The 17536-nt window shown below is 38.8% G+C and overlaps 2 protein-coding genes and 1 long non-coding RNA gene across 10 annotated transcripts in view; 2 read left to right on the forward strand and 1 right to left on the reverse strand.

The window, feature by feature from the left end:
- LOC111866103 overlaps window positions 1-11141 on the forward strand; it is an 11326-nt gene extending 185 nt beyond the window's left edge. The window contains exons 2-4 of one of the 2 annotated variants that reach the window (XR_002843092.2): window positions 1011-1139; window positions 4158-4643; window positions 5069-5641. This is a non-coding gene — a long non-coding RNA (uncharacterized LOC111866103). Of the gene's footprint in view, window positions 1-1010; window positions 1140-4157; window positions 4644-5068; window positions 5642-10892 lie in introns of those variants that run through there. The other variant, XR_002843093.2, reaches the window with a different exon arrangement.
- LOC111866098 (SAC3 domain-containing protein 1) overlaps window positions 1-15507 on the reverse strand; it is a 15665-nt gene extending 158 nt beyond the window's left edge. Inside the window, exons 1-9 of one of the 7 annotated variants that reach the window (XM_023854687.2) lie at window positions 14937-15180; window positions 12809-12896; window positions 12353-12440; window positions 11539-11642; window positions 10491-10652; window positions 6756-6977; window positions 2972-3112; window positions 2765-2777; window positions 1011-1083 (exon numbers count right to left, since the gene is read on the reverse strand). In XM_023854687.2, the coding sequence (XP_023710455.1) occupies window positions 1011-1083; window positions 2765-2777; window positions 2972-3112; window positions 6756-6977; window positions 10491-10652; window positions 11539-11642; window positions 12353-12440; window positions 12809-12896; window positions 14937-14955 (910 nt within the window). In that variant the 5' untranslated portion in view covers window positions 14956-15180. Of the gene's footprint in view, window positions 1-557; window positions 1084-2590; window positions 2778-2971; window positions 3113-6755; window positions 6978-10490; window positions 10653-11538; window positions 11643-12352; window positions 12441-12808; window positions 12897-14029; window positions 14112-14936 lie in introns of those variants that run through there. The other 6 variants (XM_023854685.2, XM_023854683.2, XM_033752135.1 and 3 more) reach the window with 6 other exon arrangements.
- Window positions 1-17536, forward strand: part of LOC117282031 (zinc finger protein 572-like) — a 50098-nt gene that overhangs the window by 28318 nt on the left and 4244 nt on the right. Inside the window, exons 6-7 of the mRNA XM_033752127.1 lie at window positions 12828-12961; window positions 15871-15975. Coding sequence (XP_033608018.1) covers window positions 12828-12961; window positions 15871-15975 — 239 coding nt within the window. The remainder of the gene's footprint in view (window positions 1-12827; window positions 12962-15870; window positions 15976-17536) is intronic.

Genomic DNA, 17536 nt, shown 5'->3' on the forward strand with positions numbered 1-17536 from the left:
AAAATAATATAAAGAACGAAAGTATATGAAGCCTAAATAGAAAATATAAACCCACTAACCTCGATATTAACTTACAATTAATTTTATCGTATTAAGCCATCCAGGTTACTGAGATCGAAGTTTAAAGTAATCTCAGTCTGGTACCTAAAAATATGAACTCAAAAGAAATTCCGTGTAATAAGCGTGATATTTTTTATACCGCCTATATGAGGTTGTCTTTTATTTTATTAAGTCACTGATGAATCTCGTAGTTACTGTTAGTTTAGAATTAGCTACCAGAGGGCAGCACTAAGGACGGGTGGTGGAGCTAGTTAATGCTAATAGTTACGCATTCCGCCATCAGATTGCACTACTAAACGAGANATAAAACGAAACACAAGAATTGTAATGAAATTCATATTTATGATTACTATTATGGATCGACATTAGAAACACAATTCAATAATTAATACTGAATTTCACGAAAAATTGCCTGATGATCCAGCTGGATTGAAACATGTAGCATTGTAATTAATAAAATTAATAATAATAATAATAATAACANTTAATAAAATAAATAATAATAATAATAATAATAACATTGGTTATTTGTCACGAATTTGTTGTACTGAAGGCTCTATAATAATACCACAGGAAAGGCTGACAGTCATTCCACAAAAATGTACAGTATACAAGACAATCATTTCATGTAAAAATTATAAAAAAATATCAGTGACACGGGTACTGAGAGTGTTTTGTTTGTACCATCACTGCTGGAGGCCTCGCTTCACTAACCTTTGTTGGATGTGGACTGCAGAGATGTATGCATGTGGCCCAGTTGCCTGTACTTCGTATTTTTATAGTGATAATACAGTTCCTTCCCATTAAAATGCAGACACCAGTGCTGTAGGACTGGAAGGTTTAAAAGCTCTTATTCTTGGATGAAGGTTATTAATATCACTTTATTTTTGATATGCTGACCATTTATTAGCTAAAACTCTCATTTTGTTGTTTCTATTGGTCCACTGCAGGATGTAACAGAAGCTTTGGCAGGTCACATGATTGTAGCACTGTGTCCACACACTCCACATGCAAACAAGGGCCCTGTACCAAGTCACAGCAAGATTTATACACTGAATTATTACAATGAAACTAGAAATGTAAGTACCAGAAACCTTGAGAGCATACAATGAGTTCTTTGAATTTGATTTGTTTCATTCTGGCCCGTCACAGTAACAATATTACAAATGATAAAATAATTCCGTTCAGTGTGACTGTTGAAGCTTTTACTACTTCACTTCTTAGCACCCTAACGTGTTTTGGTCCCTATAGACCATCATCGGACAGAACATCAATACTTTTAGAAACTACTATTACATTGGGTGTTTTGATTTTTAAAATACATAAATATACAATATTTGTAATATACACTTTATACAAAATCCAAATTTCTTACAGCTACAGCAACTGTCCTTGATGCATTAAAGTTTTTTTTAAAAATTTTTGTTATTTAAGTTAAAATTCTTTAACCGAATAGGTTCGTGTCCCTTGTCCTTTTGTTTTCCTTGATGGGACCAAACTTGTGCCCTTCTTGGGAAGGTAGTTCTTGTTATCGTCCTATGTTTGTTCGTAGCTTGCTGTGTTGTTTTTACAACATCCCTCCAATGATGGTCTATAGGGACCGAAACATGTTAGGGTGGTAAGAAGTGTAGCAAAAGCTTCAAGAGTCACACTGGACGGAATTGTTTTATCATTTGTAATGAGTTCTTTTGTGAACATACACTCAAGCAGAAAAGTTTGATACCTCTCTTGCCAAATTTGGTTAATCCATAATGCACAGTCACTTCATGGGCCACTGTCTACAAGAAGCTCAACAAAGTACAAGACATTTCAACTCTTTAACATATATACATAACTGTGACACAGTTTTCTGATTTGTATAAATCTGAAAAGATGAATATAACAGCTGATGGTACATGTGGGGGAAATGAAAACTGCATACAAAATATTACATGGATAGCCTTAGTGAAAGAGATTCTTTGGAATATGGAGGATGTACATGCAGTTATAATATTAAAATAGAAAACAGAAACCTAGGATATTAAGCAGAGGACTCAACAGACACAGGTTACACCTGAGTGTGGCCACCTGAAAGCAAGGCAATGAAGGTTGAGACCCCACAAACAAAGAACTGACTGAAGTGAATTTGTTTTAATCTGAAGAATATCTTGCATCAAACAGAAAAAGGTGATATAGGTCTACAGGTGATGCTTCGAATTTGATCTGCTAATAGTGTTTAGCCAATCATGTACTAATAACAAGTATGACTCCACCTTTTGCAAGTAATTTCACCCTCTTGGGCTTTAGGTACCTTCCAGTGTCATGAAGCAAGTCACTTATACAAGGTCTCAATGGGCTAAATTTATATTTTCTTCTGAAATGTCAGAATTACCATATGTGAATGCCCATCACGTTTCAAGAGACATGATCACACTGACATCTGAACTGATCCATAAATTAATGGGTAGAGTGATGGACAGACACATGTACAGTAAAAATGTGTGGTCATAACATGTTTGTGAAGACCTCAGATTGTGTGGACAGAACTCACATGTGTATCTGGCTGGAATGCCCCCTTCCAGAATGAGATGGCATTGCCCTTAACCAAGATGCTATAGTGTCTGCAGTCACTTTCCACTTGTCCCTTTGTTTTGTAAAGCAGAAGAGTCTGCAGTGTACTGAGTGGGAATGTGAGATTATGACTGCTGTAGGCACATGACATTACCTGCAGCGCCCGTCTGAAAAAATCACAAGTCTCAGGTTTGAATCTGAGGTTGGTTGTCCCCATTCATAAGTTTCATGGTTTTCTCCATACAGAAATATGCTCAGAAGTTATCATAAAACATGCCATTAATATTTTAGCAGCATCTTTCCAAATTTCTTATTCTGTATTGATTAGGAACTCTGAAACCAAAAAAATAAAGACTTTTACCTCCTGATAAGTGGCAGCTGTTGGGCAGCGATGCACATCAACAGAGGTGACAGCTGTGGTAACAAAGCGCACGCACGGATGTAGTTCCCACACCACATAGCCAGTGACATAGCAAATGCTGTCTTCAGTGCATGATGCTCCCTGAAATGCACATTATTGTAGATTTTACATATTGGATTGGGGGAATTTGTATTGTTCCTCCGTTTTAGTTTATTTTTTCAGATAAAGAAATATTAGTCTAGTAAGAAGGATAAGAGTCTACTTCAGTATACAGGGGACAGTGATCTGTGGCGGCAACTGCTGGCTTGTTGGAAGACAAGAAAATTATGTGACAAAGTGGAAACACCACAGAAATGGAACAGGATATTTCCCACTATACACCTGACTACACTACAGGAACCTCCATGGTCTGCCATATTCGGCCTACATGTTACACTTACAGATCCCAAAATTGCAATATTACAGTGCTTGTTTTTTGTGATAATTATTCTGTATTGTTGTAATACAGTCTTCTAGTTTGTTCATTTGTATTTATGTGCATTGATGTTTAACGAATCTGGATTGAAAATTACTGGAATGTTAAGTGTATTGTACACAGAGATACTGGGTTTTCGGACTTTGTCCATCATCCGGATTCTAAATAACTAAGAAAAAACCCATTTCAGAAACTGGACCTGTTTCCATCCTCAGGTGAGGGACAGAAACAGATCCAGTTTCCGAAATGTTGTGTTTTTCTTAGTTATTTAGAATCTGGACGATTGACAAAGTCCGAAAACCCAGTATCTCTGTGTATTATACACCATCGTCAGAACCCTATAGTATCTGCTTGTTAAGTGCATTATTAATATCATAGTGAATTGCATCAAAAAGTGATTTTGACTGAATTATTTCACAGTAGTGTTTCCATCAAAATGTATCATGAAAATAATAAAATTATTAGTTAAGTCATTTTGTTTACTGTCTTTTACTTGGTTGATACACAAGTGAAGTGCATAGGAATTGAGACCAAATTTAACTACTGACAATCGAATCTGTACAGAGAGTGACCCTAAAATAATTTGTTCTGATCGTGATTTTGAATTTCAATTAACAGAAATAGCAAAAAAGGAATATAATTTTTAATAATTATAGCTGAAATGATTTCTGGTACTGATAGTCTCTCTAGTAAATGTGGACCTTGTTGTAGATGGGTCACCAATGGACTGATTTCTACAGACTGGCCGCTGCTTCCACTTTAACTGTTCAAGAACCAGCCCCAGTGCACTAGACAGGAGCATGCAGAAGCATTTGAAGCAAGAGAGAGGAGAATCAGGCACCTGGAAGAGGAATTAAGGCAGCTAGAGAGGAAATTTGTAAGCTGAAAGCAAGACATGTCAGCAATAACTTCATGGAGCAGGATAATTCATGAAATTAGAAAAAATAAAAAAATTCTAATTATGGGTCCCACAGATTCTGTGTATGAAGCTAGTTAAGTTCAACTGAACAACAAATTCAGTATGCTGACAACAGATGCACTGGAAACTGATCAGCAACTGTGAATTTTGCAACAAGAATTCGAAATTCCTCGAGTACAGCAATTGATAATATTTTTATAGATAGGGCAAGGTTAAGCTCTTCTTCTACATCTTCTACACTCAATGGCCTCTCAGACCACGATGCTCAACTCCTCACGGTAAATAATATTACTACAAAATAAATTTAATACCCTTGAAACAGAGAACCAGAAAAATAAATAATGAAACCATTGCTCAGTTTCAGCATCTATTAGAAAATGAAATGTGGGAACCTGTTTTCAAAAATAAGGATAAAAATTACAAGTTTAACTCTTTTTTGTATATTTTTCTAAATACCATTGAAGCTAGTTTACTGGATCAATCTGGCTGAGGGCAGGAACCAGTGGGGGGCTCTTGTGAACATGGCAATGAACCTTCAGGTTCCAAAAAATGCTGGGAAGTTCTTGAGTAGTTGCACAACTGGCATCTTTGCAAGAGGGACTCAGCTGCATGAAGTTAATTAGTTAGTTACAGACAGATATAGCCTTTTGAAGGTATACAACTTGAAAAATGGAGCTTGCATATGTGCACTTGATCGTGACAGAGTGGCTAACCTCACCTCAGCTCTCTTGGAAGATGCAACGATCTGCTAAGGGTCTCACTGTAGCCTAGCGTCAGCAACAGGTACAGTGCCTCCATCTCTGCTCTTGCTCCAGTCCCAGGAGTGTCATGGCAGCCCAACTGAACTTCATCATAAAGCACAAGGAGTTGCTTCAGACATTCCAGTAAGTGAGTGCGATTGATGGTTGGATCAAACTTTGATAGGGGCTCTGCACAAAGTCTGAAACACATTGTGTGACTCCTCAGTCATTCTGAAACTCCAGACTATTAAGCAGGGCAGTTCAGTTGTTCTGCATATTGGCTGTTATAAGGGTAGTTCATCTGCATGGGGTCAGCCTGATTTTCCTTTTTGGTCTAGCACATGGCACTGTCAGTAGGTGGACCATATCGCATTGAATGGTAGGATGACAAATGGACTGGAAAGAATCTTGAAGGAAAGGGTCATACCATTATCAAGGTATTATCCTGGGATTTACATGGAGGGGCTAAGGAAAACAATGAAGTACTGACGCTGATCATTCTGAGCCCTTATTTATTTGGATGATTATAGATGACCATGAAATTTATTTCTGATTAATTCTCGGTAATTTTCATTTCAAAAGTCTTATGTTTCGATATTACTGGAAATGTATTGTGAACTTTAATATCGTATTTCATTGTCTGGGATGTGCAATATGGTGTTTATGTTGAAATTTCTAGATTCTGGCAGAACCAAGCAGTCCGGAGTTCTGACATTTACGAGCAGTCATAAATTTAGCTCGGGTACAGGGAACCGGACGCGCCTAAAAGGAAGGTCAATGAGAAGGACAGGTCAGAACTTGTTACAGTTGCCTGTGAATGAGGGCCAGTATGATTGAGTTGCCTCGTTCAAGCTTCCTCACGGAAGATGGAATGAAATATATATGTCCACACCATGGAGAATTCGAATTCTTTCCAATTCCCAGCATGGGGTGTGCAAGCCATTCCACAAAGGAGACTTTCACCATATTCCGAAGTGAATGGACGTGACCCTTGCACGCTCCGAGACCAAGCTTGCAGATCATGTAACACTATAACTTAAAGCGTAAGGATACATAAAATTAACAGTGGTTTGGAGAACAAAAAGGTGAATAAACGTCAATTGGATCAACTCCCAGAATACCGCTTTCTTCGGCATCGCTACCCTGAGACTCANCTTCTACATCTTCTACAGTCAATGGCCTCTCAGACCACGATGCTCAACTCCTCACGGTAAATAATATTACTACAAAATAAATTTAATACCCTTGAAACAGAGAACCAGAAAAATAAATAATGAAACCATTGCTCAGTTTCAGCATCTATTAGAAAATGAAATGTGGGAACCTGTTTTCAAAAATAAGGATAAAAATTACAAGTTTAACTCTTTTTTGTATATTTTTCTAAATACCATTGAAGCTAGTTTACTGGATCAATCTGGCTGAGGGCAGGAACCAGTGGGGGGCTCTTGTGAACATGGCAATGAACCTTCAGGTTCCAAAAAATGCTGGGAAGTTCTTGAGTAGTTGCACAACTGGCATCTTTGCAAGAGGGACTCAGCTGCATGAAGTTAATTAGTTAGTTACAGACAGATATAGCCTTTTGAAGGTATACAACTTGAAAAATGGAGCTTGCATATGTGCACTTGATCGTGACAGAGTGGCTAACCTCACCTCAGCTCTCTTGGAAGATGCAACGATCTGCTAAGGGTCTCACTGTAGCCTAGCGTCAGCAACAGGTACAGTGCCTCCATCTCTGCTCTTGCTCCAGTCCCAGGAGTGTCATGGCAGCCCAACTGAACTTCATCATAAAGCACAAGGAGTTGCTTCAGACATTCCAGTAAGTGAGTGCGATTGATGGTTGGATCAAACTTTGATAGGGGCTCTGCACAAAGTCTGAAACACATTGTGTGACTCCTCAGTCATTCTGAAACTCCAGACTATTAAGCAGGGCAGTTCAGTTGTTCTGCATATTGGCTGTTATAAGGGTAGTTCATCTGCATGGGGTCAGCCTGATTTTCCTTTTTGGTCTAGCACATGGCACTGTCAGTAGGTGGACCATATCGCATTGAATGGTAGGATGACAAATGGACTGGAAAGAATCTTGAAGGAAAGGGTCATACCATTATCAAGGTATTATCCTGGGATTTACATGGAGGGGCTAAGGAAAACAATGAAGTACTGACGCTGATCATTCTGAGCCCTTATTTATTTGGATGATTATAGATGACCATGAAATTTATTTCTGATTAATTCTCGGTAATTTTCATTTCAAAAGTCTTATGTTTCGATATTACTGGAAATGTATTGTGAACTTTAATATCGTATTTCATTGTCTGGGATGTGCAATATGGTGTTTATGTTGAAATTTCTAGATTCTGGCAGAACCAAGCAGTCCGGAGTTCTGACATTTACGAGCAGTCATAAATTTAGCTCGGGTACAGGGAACCGGACGCGCCTAAAAGGAAGGTCAATGAGAAGGACAGGTCAGAACTTGTTACAGTTGCCTGTGAATGAGGGCCAGTATGATTGAGTTGCCTCGTTCAAGCTTCCTCACGGAAGATGGAATGAAATATATATGTCCACACCATGGAGAATTCGAATTCTTTCCAATTCCCAGCATGGGGTGTGCAAGCCATTCCACAAAGGAGACTTTCACCATATTCCGAAGTGAATGGACGTGACCCTTGCACGCTCCGAGACCAAGCTTGCAGATCATGTAACACTATAACTTAAAGCGTAAGGATACATAAAATTAACAGTGGTTTGGAGAACAAAAAGGTGAATAAACGTCAATTGGATCAACTCCCAGAATACCGCTTTCTTCGGCATCGCTACCCTGAGACTCATGCAAACTGACCCAGCTAGTTTCCCATACCTATACCGATCTTCCTTAGTTTGATCTGTGAGGACAACTTGCAGTGGCCATCATACACTGTCCTAAGGTCGAAAGAGGTGTAGCAGGGATAGCACCATTCCGACTGAGCTGAAATTCAAACAAAGGCGGGTTGGAAAAGAGCGGTGTTAGTACTTACTCAGGATGGTTAGTGTCTTGGCTAAGATTCAGGTTACGCAGTAATGCTACACCAGCCTGCTCAGTCTTCAGATCTGAGGTTCTCATGAAGTCTGGTAGACTCATAATATCGTTTCAGAGGAACATATCAGGCTACATACTCTCACATCACACAAGACTGTAGTCGTAACAATTGAACTCATATTTAGGACATGCCTAGTTAGTATCTTACTGATACTTACATCGTGACTGCAAGGTTGGTATCACTCAGCGAATGACAAAACAGAAATAGCCAGTGAATTACAAAGGGCAGAGGAAGTAGTCATGACATATTGTTATGTACAAATTCAGCATTCACCTGAAAGGGAAGATAAGAACCAAAAATATGTCCAAAAAAATTGGTTCCACGGATGAGATTCTCTGAATACAAGACCACTGATATAACCTGCCTGCCCACATTTAAGAATTGTCAGTTAAGCACATGAAAATATTTACCTTTAATCAATTTCTAATGCAATAACTATCATGATTTAGGTTTTAATGACTTTCCCTATAACTCTCATATAATATACCACTTTCTTCTGCATCCAAGGAATTCAGTTGGTCATGAGAAAATCTGGGTCCTAGAAATATATACGGAAATTTCAAGAAGAGTACTCTGGCCTAAAACAGTGAAAACAGTTTACATAAACATGAGTCTAGAAATGCCTTGATAATAATAAACTAGGATTAGTGCCTATTGTCAACTCACTGGCACTGCAAACATGACAACTGTATGTTCTGTTGTTGATTGCAGAAGTTAGTAGTGATAAGAACAAGTGGTCATTCACATTGTCCATTCGAAACTCCAGTTTCCTTCAGCAGTTACCCTGGTATACATTACTTTTTTAATGCAAGTTCTAATCCTACTCTTGTCAGAAAAACTTCAAATGGCTATACTTTGTTACAAAGGCATTCCAAGACACATATTTATATAAATTATGAAGAAAGCAGTCTTCTGGGATTTGGCACCGTGTATAAGTGGTGTTAACCGACGTTTCGGAGGAACGTATCGCCTCCATCTTCAGGGTATAAGAAAAATATAAGAATTCTGCAAGCGAAGAGACCGTGAGAACCGGTAAAAGCAGACTGTGTGGGAATATACACATCTATGTTAGAGCAGTGAGGGTGAAGGGGGGAAGGGCAAGTATACAAGTGAAAGCAGTAGTGTGGGAGGGGTAGGGGAAAGGGAGCTGGGACAAGCGTGGTTTTTGTGTAGGGGAGAGAAAGGCAAGGTTAAAGGCTGGGCACTAATCCGTAAGCTGAGGGGGGTGGGGGTGGTTCTTATGTTGGTTGGTCATGGCCTGTGTGGCCTTCTGGATCTGGCGTCATATCCCGGTGGGGGATTTTTAAGAGAACAGATGAGAGGTTTCCAAGACTTGCTGAGACAAAACCCCCCTTCTCTGTTCATATTTCCTGGATGCAGTTCAATCTCAATTGCCTCCCTAATGATGTGATCCATATAGCGGGTCTTGGTGGCGAGGATGGAGGTATTCTGAAGCTGAATGCGGTGTCCCAGATCGATGCTGTGTTCAGCTACGGCCGACTTGTCCGGTTGTTCGAGACGGATGTGCCGCTGATGCTCCTTCAACCTCATGTCCACGGAGCGGCCTGTCTGCCCAACATAGACCTTCCCGCACTCGCATGGGATACTGTATACACCCGGTGTCCTTAGGCCCAGGCTGTCTTTAACCGGCCGGAGGAAATTGGATAATTTGTATGGAGGCAGACCCACTGCTTTGATGTTGTGCCGGGACAGCACTCTGCTGATACGGTTGAATATGGTCCCGACATAGGGAAGGAAGGCGACTGAGCCCGGTTTGTCTTCAGGCCGGCTGATGTTGGGCCGACGGTTGAGAACTCTGTAGATCCGCCGGTTGTTGTATCCGTTCTTCTTGAATACATTCTTCAGGAGCACCAACTCTGCATGTAGGCTGTCTTGATCACACAGTGCTCTAGCCCTGTGCACCAATGCTGAAAGTGCAGCTTGCTTGTTGGAAGGGTGGTGGTGGGACACAGCGTTAAGGTACAGGTTAGTATGGGTGGATTTGCGGTACACTCTATGGCCCAGGGAACTGTCGGGTCTCCTGTAAATATCTATATCCAGGAAGGGGAGATGGCCTTCAGTTTATATACATTAGTTCGATTGTTTTGGGCCATAGTAGTCACCCTCCAATTTTCTGTACTTATTTCTGGGACTTTCTGGGCTTTTCATACTATATGTCATATGTCTAGCTGTAACAGTTTATTTGTTATCTCCCCAGACAGGGTAGTTTGCAGTGACATGAATTTTATGATAATCCATTTGTAAGTTAAAAATTATTAGGGATTTGAGTGGCATGGAATACCACTCATACCTGTAGCCAGCATAGCTGTGGAAACGCACAGTCGGCTCCAGCACCATGATGCTGTCAACAGAACCCAGGCCTTGTATCACCAGGTCTTGTCGCACAGCACGCAGACGGTCAAACACAAAGTCATACACTATGCACCACTCCATTCCCTGTCGCTCAATGATGCTGTGGACACCAAGAAAACCATTAAATTTCTATAGAAGTCTCATTTGGATATTTAGTTTCTGGAAAGTGCTTTGTGTGATTTTAAGAGCTACTTTCTTACATTGATGTAAGAATAACAATCATAAATACAGGTATCTGCAAAAGCAAAAGGAAGGAAAACAATATGCTTAAGTGAGATGAATCCAGTTTTAAGTGCAGGATACTGCATAGTGAAAAACTGTAATTTTAATTCTTCTCCAGATGCTGATGACTGTGTGATCCCTATTAAGATTGTGGCTTCTGGAATGTGACAGCCTTCGCCACCATCTGGCTCTGAATGCGGCGCACATTCCTACTAGATAATTCTCATCCCATATGACCAAAATCTGAAGACAGCAGTTCAGAATAGAGAAATAACAAATACTGATAGAATTATGATGTGGAAAGCAACCATCTTGGAGTCTGGTGCAGAGAATACAGTTAACCCTTGCTAAGTAATAATGAAAAAAATAGCCCTAAAAGACAAAAAAGAAACTCAGAAAACAAATAAATGTAATATGTAACAATACAGATAGTGCTATTGGAAAATAATAAAGAAAGAATCACTGCAGCAATCAGAAGCTGAAATCCAGCTCAAGCCAGTCTTGGATATTTTCTTGTGTGGTTTCAGTCTCTCCAGGTGCCCTCAACACAGTCTGAAAGTCCTCATGCTCTAAACCCTCTTGTTCCTAAATCCCACACTTCTTTTAAAGTAGGTACTCAACTGTGAACAGATTTTCTCATATTTAAATCCAGATTATCTGACATCCGGATTAACTGTAACCGGATTAGTGAGGGTTTACTGTAAAATTAAACTGGATCTTAAAATTACATTAGTGAGAAGAATACCAGTCCAGACATTACATACTTTGTCAGAAGATGGCACACTGTCTTGTACAGAATAGCCGGAGGTCGCAGGTCATCCTGATATGGTGTATGCTGACCAGCAGCTGAGCGACTGAAGCTCTTTACCTGCACAAATCATGCTGGTTATACTGCAGAGCTCTAGTAATGGTTTGAGGTAAGAAACAGAATGAATAGCACTTCAAAAATATGGTTGCATAATCACCTGAGACAGTTGATTTTGGAAGCTATAAAGTAAGAAATTTTACAATATTCGTTCATATTAAAATACTTTGTTTCAGTTTCTAATTGATCCTATTATGTTTCTATTATAATAGAAACTACCATGTAGTAAAATAAGAGAATAATTATTCTCTTATTTTACTACATGGTAGTTAAATGAAGAAAGTAACTGGTTTCAGTCAGAATACAGAAATAGCTCAGTTTGCACACTGACTAGGCTACATGGTGGATGACCAAGGAACTGGGATTTGATTCCGAACAAGCCACTAGATGGACGTGAGTGGTCAGCTTCGTTTCTTGTGGGAAGGAGTGGTGGAACCTACTGAAAAGCATGCCGGATTGTCCCTAGAGCTGGTCTGGTCAATTCCTTGATCATCCATAGCCTAGTCACTATACTGACTAAGCTATCCTGTCTGCATGCTCTATATGAAATTAGATATTGAAACAGTAAATATGTGACAGCATGAAAGGCAAATCGAGTATTTTATTGGGACTACAGAGGGGGAAGGTGTTATGATAAGAATAATTAGATAACTGTAGACAAAACTGTGATCTTCAGTCAACTAAAATATATTGAATTGCACTGTTGGTCATACTGTGAGATAAGGGTGAGCCTCTGGTGCAGGGTGAAGTGGAGTACCAATGGGGAGCTCCAACAGATGCAGCAGACCCTCCTTCTCCCTCCTGCAACAAACTGAATCACTGAGCATGAAGGGACTCTCTTGCAAACCCCTGTGAACTGTAGCTAGCCGAGACTGGCAGTGAGCATCCCCAGAAGTAATCAAAGGAAACTTGAAAATATGAAACAAAACTCACTGCTGTCATTAAGCTTTACTGTCTGTGCCTCACACATCTGCGTTGGCATAGGCATGGATCCAGCAGGCCTGACCAGGCCTAGCAGTAAGATTCCCATCACTGCAAAGTTTAAATCTAGCCCACACAATAAGAGTTAACATTTAGTTTAAGTTTGTTTATGTTTAATCTATAAGTTTCTGTTTACTTTGCTTAATGTGTTGTGATCTATCATTACACATTTTAGAAGTTTTACTTACAATTTGCGCTCTCTTACAGGGCACATGTCTGTACATGTACCCTTGATGAAGGTGGGAGGTGAAGAACTCATGTCACTGGTAGAATGTACTGCAACAAACATTATGATCCATCTTCTGCAGTCATGTTATCACAACAGGGTTGATGGTCTTCAGGTACAACATGGGGTTGTCATTCAGAACATCCTTGTTTCAGTTTGTGACTCATTTTTGTAATGCAAGTATTTTTTAAGCATGGATCAAGCTTTAGGCACTGAGGAAAGGACCCTGATAACAGGGATGCATTTCATATGCATATGATTTGGATGTGGGGTGATATAAGCAGAGCTGATTTTAAGTAATTTAGTGGATATTTCATTACATCCACATGTATTTTTAGTTTAAGGGATTTAATGATGTTTTCAATTTCCTTTGCCATTAAAAATTTGAGTTGTGTGTTCAGAAAGTTGTTGTCAAAGGCATCAGCCAGACAGTGTGAGGGATCACTATTAACAGTGCTACTGTGCTTATCCATGATATTACTAATACCAATATTATTATTCAATTCAATTCAATTTATTTCAAATGCAAAAATAGATCCAGATACAGGCTGGGAAACAACCATTGGATATAGAATGAGTCACAGATCAAAAAACAAACATTCCATTCCCACAGGAACATGTCAAGGCATTCATGATATAAAACAAAATAAAAGAACATATGAGCCATATATACAACAAAACTCCCCCAGTATGGAACTCATGACTCGTCTATTATTTCCATAAAATCCAATACTTTAGGATGTGGAAAAGTCATATTAGATAGATAAGTAGCACAAAGAACTAAGTCAAGACATAAGAATAGAACCAGAATACAAATAATCTTAACGACTAGTATATACAAAAAATTCATCTACAGTATAAAATGGGTGACAACTCAAGAATTCTTTTAGTTTTAATTTAAACCGCTTAATATCTTTATATAATTGCTTCAAATTTAGTGGGAGAGAATTGAATAGTTTGATGCCCATATAATATGAGCCTTTTTGATATAATGATAAACGAGTTGATGGTTGATTTAGATTTATGTTGAGTACCTGTCTAGTGTCTCTATTATGTATATCAGATACAAAATAATACTGATCCATGTTATCGACCACAAAAGATAGTAGTGAATAAATATACAAAGATGACAGAGTAAGAATTTTTAGAGTAGTGAATATCATTTTACATAAGTCTCTATTACCAGCACCAGTTATTGTTGTTGTTGTTGTTGTTGTTGTTGTTGTTGTTGTTGTTGTTGCCTTGTGGGAGAGTGTTTTCAGCAACTGAAAGGAAGGAATCCTGTCACCCAATGGGATGGAATTTACTGCCTGTCAGCAGCAATCCTGTCACGTAACAGGCTGTTGCCACTGGGTACATAAAAGTCATTTTCTCCTACGCATACACTCAAAAGCAGGGAAACTCTTATATGTAGCTTCCTGAAGCCTCAGAGTTGAAATATACAGTGACTATTAGTTGATTTTAATTTATTTCCTTCCACTTTCATTTCAAATGTAAACAGAATCCAGTTTTAATGGAAAAATTGTTGGCCTAGTAGGTGAAATTCCAGTACAAAGGCCTGGCAGTGAATTCACTCACTCATTCATTCATTCATTCATTCATGTGTTAAGGATACAGGAAACAATTCTTGTACACTCTAAGATGTATATTAGCTTTCAGAGAATGACAGGATTTGGCAAGAATAATTCAGGATTTGTACTGGTGTACAAAGCTATAGATTCTGCATGTGTAAAGGCTCATGGACAGGATATTATACTATGTAATTGTTAGGAAGCAATGAAAGGACAGACCAGATAAGTGCCTTTTGTTCTAGACACCAGGAAAGCATGAAAAATTGTGTTTCCTTGTGAAACTTCAATGGCAGTCTCAGGCTGGGGCTTTTCTTATATCCCAGATTGATTAAATTGTTTTGTACATGTCACGTTCTGTAATACAGGGAAAAGATTTAAAAAGTGGAAAGAATATATATAGGTAAAAATTTAGTAATTTAATTCAAACCAAAGAACTTGATGCTTCTTCATGTTTCCACAAGACTAACAATCCTAAAACAAAAATTTCACCGTAATTCACCTATTGAATGGTAAATTTACCTTTCACAATTTCCCTCATTGACCACTTAGAAGCCTTAGAACCCTTAGAAGAACGCGGAGTGTCAATAAAATTGTTGTACGCTGAATTGTAAAGACTGTTAGATCAGCCTCTTTTGTATCCAGTGGCGGGATATTAGTCACGGGATCTCTATTAAAACATAATTATATAAAACGGCCCCATTTCACGATCCTATTAGAACACTGCACGACAATATCATCCCCAAATCCCCAACGTCCCCAACAGGCACGGCAGCTACGATGCTTAAATTCTTCGCGACCTACTTAGCAAAATCAATAGCGTATGGAAGCGTAACACGTTTTATTTATTTACGGCTAAATCAGTGTTAATGTCGGTTTTATTTGGGTATCTGTTCAGTACACAGCGGTACATAGTATTATATTGATCAAGTAACAGTATGTTTCTTAGTCTATTCACTTGGCTTGTGTTGCTTCACTATTAATGTTGGGGTAGGGGCATTAATTGCTGTAGACGGAGGTTATAGCAGTTGGCCTTCAGTACATTATTCGCCAAGAAAACTTGATATTGTACAAGAACATTTTGACTCATTGAAAGGTAATAGTTATAATATTCGCCCGCGTGTATAAAGCCGTGGATTGACACCAAACAAAGTGTTAACCGCATCATAATATGATAGTCATTAATTAAAAAAAAACAGGAACTATGTTTACTAATTCGTATCATGTTTGGTAAAAGTATTACCGATAAAATACTTAAAGAAACTTTTAACCTCTAATATAATATATCGTGAGAATTAACCTCTATTGCCGTTATTCATACATCATAGCAAACAGCCTATGAAATATGCTGTAGTTCTGTTATAAGGACCAGTAATGTAGGAAGGTGCACTATGAAATGCAGTAACGCAGTTTCTTGTCGAGTGACATGAACTTATTAAAAAGTACCCTTTCACAGGTCAACATGGACGCAGTCAAAGAAGAACTTGATTCAAATAGAGAGGTGCTGCCAGTATTCACATTAGTCAACATAAAAACTGAACCAGAAACAGACATGATTGAGGTTGGTTCTCATTTTGATGGATTCTGTTTCTTTACTATATTGATATTATAATGTCCAGTTCTGAATTTGATACAGAACGTGCTGGCATCACATACTGCACTGGATTTGTATTCAGTAACCCAAATTCAAACTAACTGATAAGCATAATATTTAATTTTGCTTTGTTATAGTAACTACAAAAATTCAGTTTAAAGATTTCAAAATACTTAATGATTAATTTCTAAAACATCGTGATTTTGAAACCTTTGAAGCCTATTCCCATATGTGACATGAACTTCTGGAGAAGGCTATCCACTTTTCTTCAGTCTCTGCTGTGTTAACACTTTGCGGACCGGACACATGATATCATGCTTTTCGCTTTTAAACGTGGTGGACTGGTCACATGATATCAGGATTTTAGGACACGTTAGGTTGTAACACACTATACCTTGCTCTGACGCCATGCAACTGCAATGAATACTGCGTAATAAATCTTCAGAATGTATGCTAGGTATTCAGTAACTTGACCTGGCTGGCTAGGGTCCCTACTCCAAAAGAAAATAAACTTTGCTCCTTCCAGCTCTTTATGTACCAGGCAGGAAGTTAGTAGAGGGGAATATGTTTCAAGGACAAAAGCGGTTGAAGGCAAAGCGATCTCTCTGACTTGTTTTCCGATGAGCTATCTGACGTGCCTTGTGGAGCAGTAGTGATTAGTGACTCAGACAGTGGAAGTGACAGGGGTCAACAAAGAATTGTAGCCACAAATAACAAAAGTGAAAGTTGTCTTGTGGCTTATAAATTGTGCCATTTTCAATTCAATTTTGGTTTACAAAAATCTAAACCTTGATTCGAAATTGAAATACAAAGCATTTCTGATGAATGTGGCATAGGCTTGGGCTACAGACCAGATGGTGGTTTCAGAACCAGAGTCAGACAGACTTAGTGCGACCTAGTCCATCAACTCCCGCCTCATGCAGGCCTCATTTGGACACCCCTGGGCGACTCTCGGGTGATATGCGGAAATATACCCTCATGAAAATTGTGAAGAGTGAACATTCCAAGGGGAAGCATCCTTCTAGGCAATGCCGTGTTTGCGCAGTTCACAAAAAAAGGACTATGACTGTCTACATTTGCAAGTTGTAATGCCACTTCACAAAGGGGGATAATTCCAGAAATATCACGCTCTCAAGCACTTCTAGGAGCACTGGTAAATGTTCTCCAAAAATTTTAGTTCATAAAATTAATTAGATTTTATACGAAGGGGTACCCAAAAGAAACCGAACTTTTTTTTTTTAAACTTATTTATTCAAATTTTAAGCACAAACCTTCAATCCCCTTCAAAGTACTCTCCACTTACACTAATACACTTGTCTAGTCTTTTATTCCATTTTTCAAAACCTTGTCTAAATTCATCTTTTGAGATGCTTGTCAGCGCCTCCGTCGTTTTTGCCTTCACCTCAGCAACATCAGCAAAACGCTTTCCTTTCATGTCTCTTTGCATTCGAGGAAACAAAAAAAAAGTCGCACGGGGCAAGGTCGGGTGAGTATGGAGGGTGAGGAACAGGGGTCATACCATTTTTGG

This window comes from Cryptotermes secundus, unplaced genomic scaffold (genome assembly GCF_002891405.2).
Source record: "Cryptotermes secundus unplaced genomic scaffold, Csec_1.0 scaffold318, whole genome shotgun sequence".
Classification (NCBI taxonomy): domain Eukaryota; kingdom Metazoa; phylum Arthropoda; class Insecta; order Blattodea; family Kalotermitidae; genus Cryptotermes; species Cryptotermes secundus.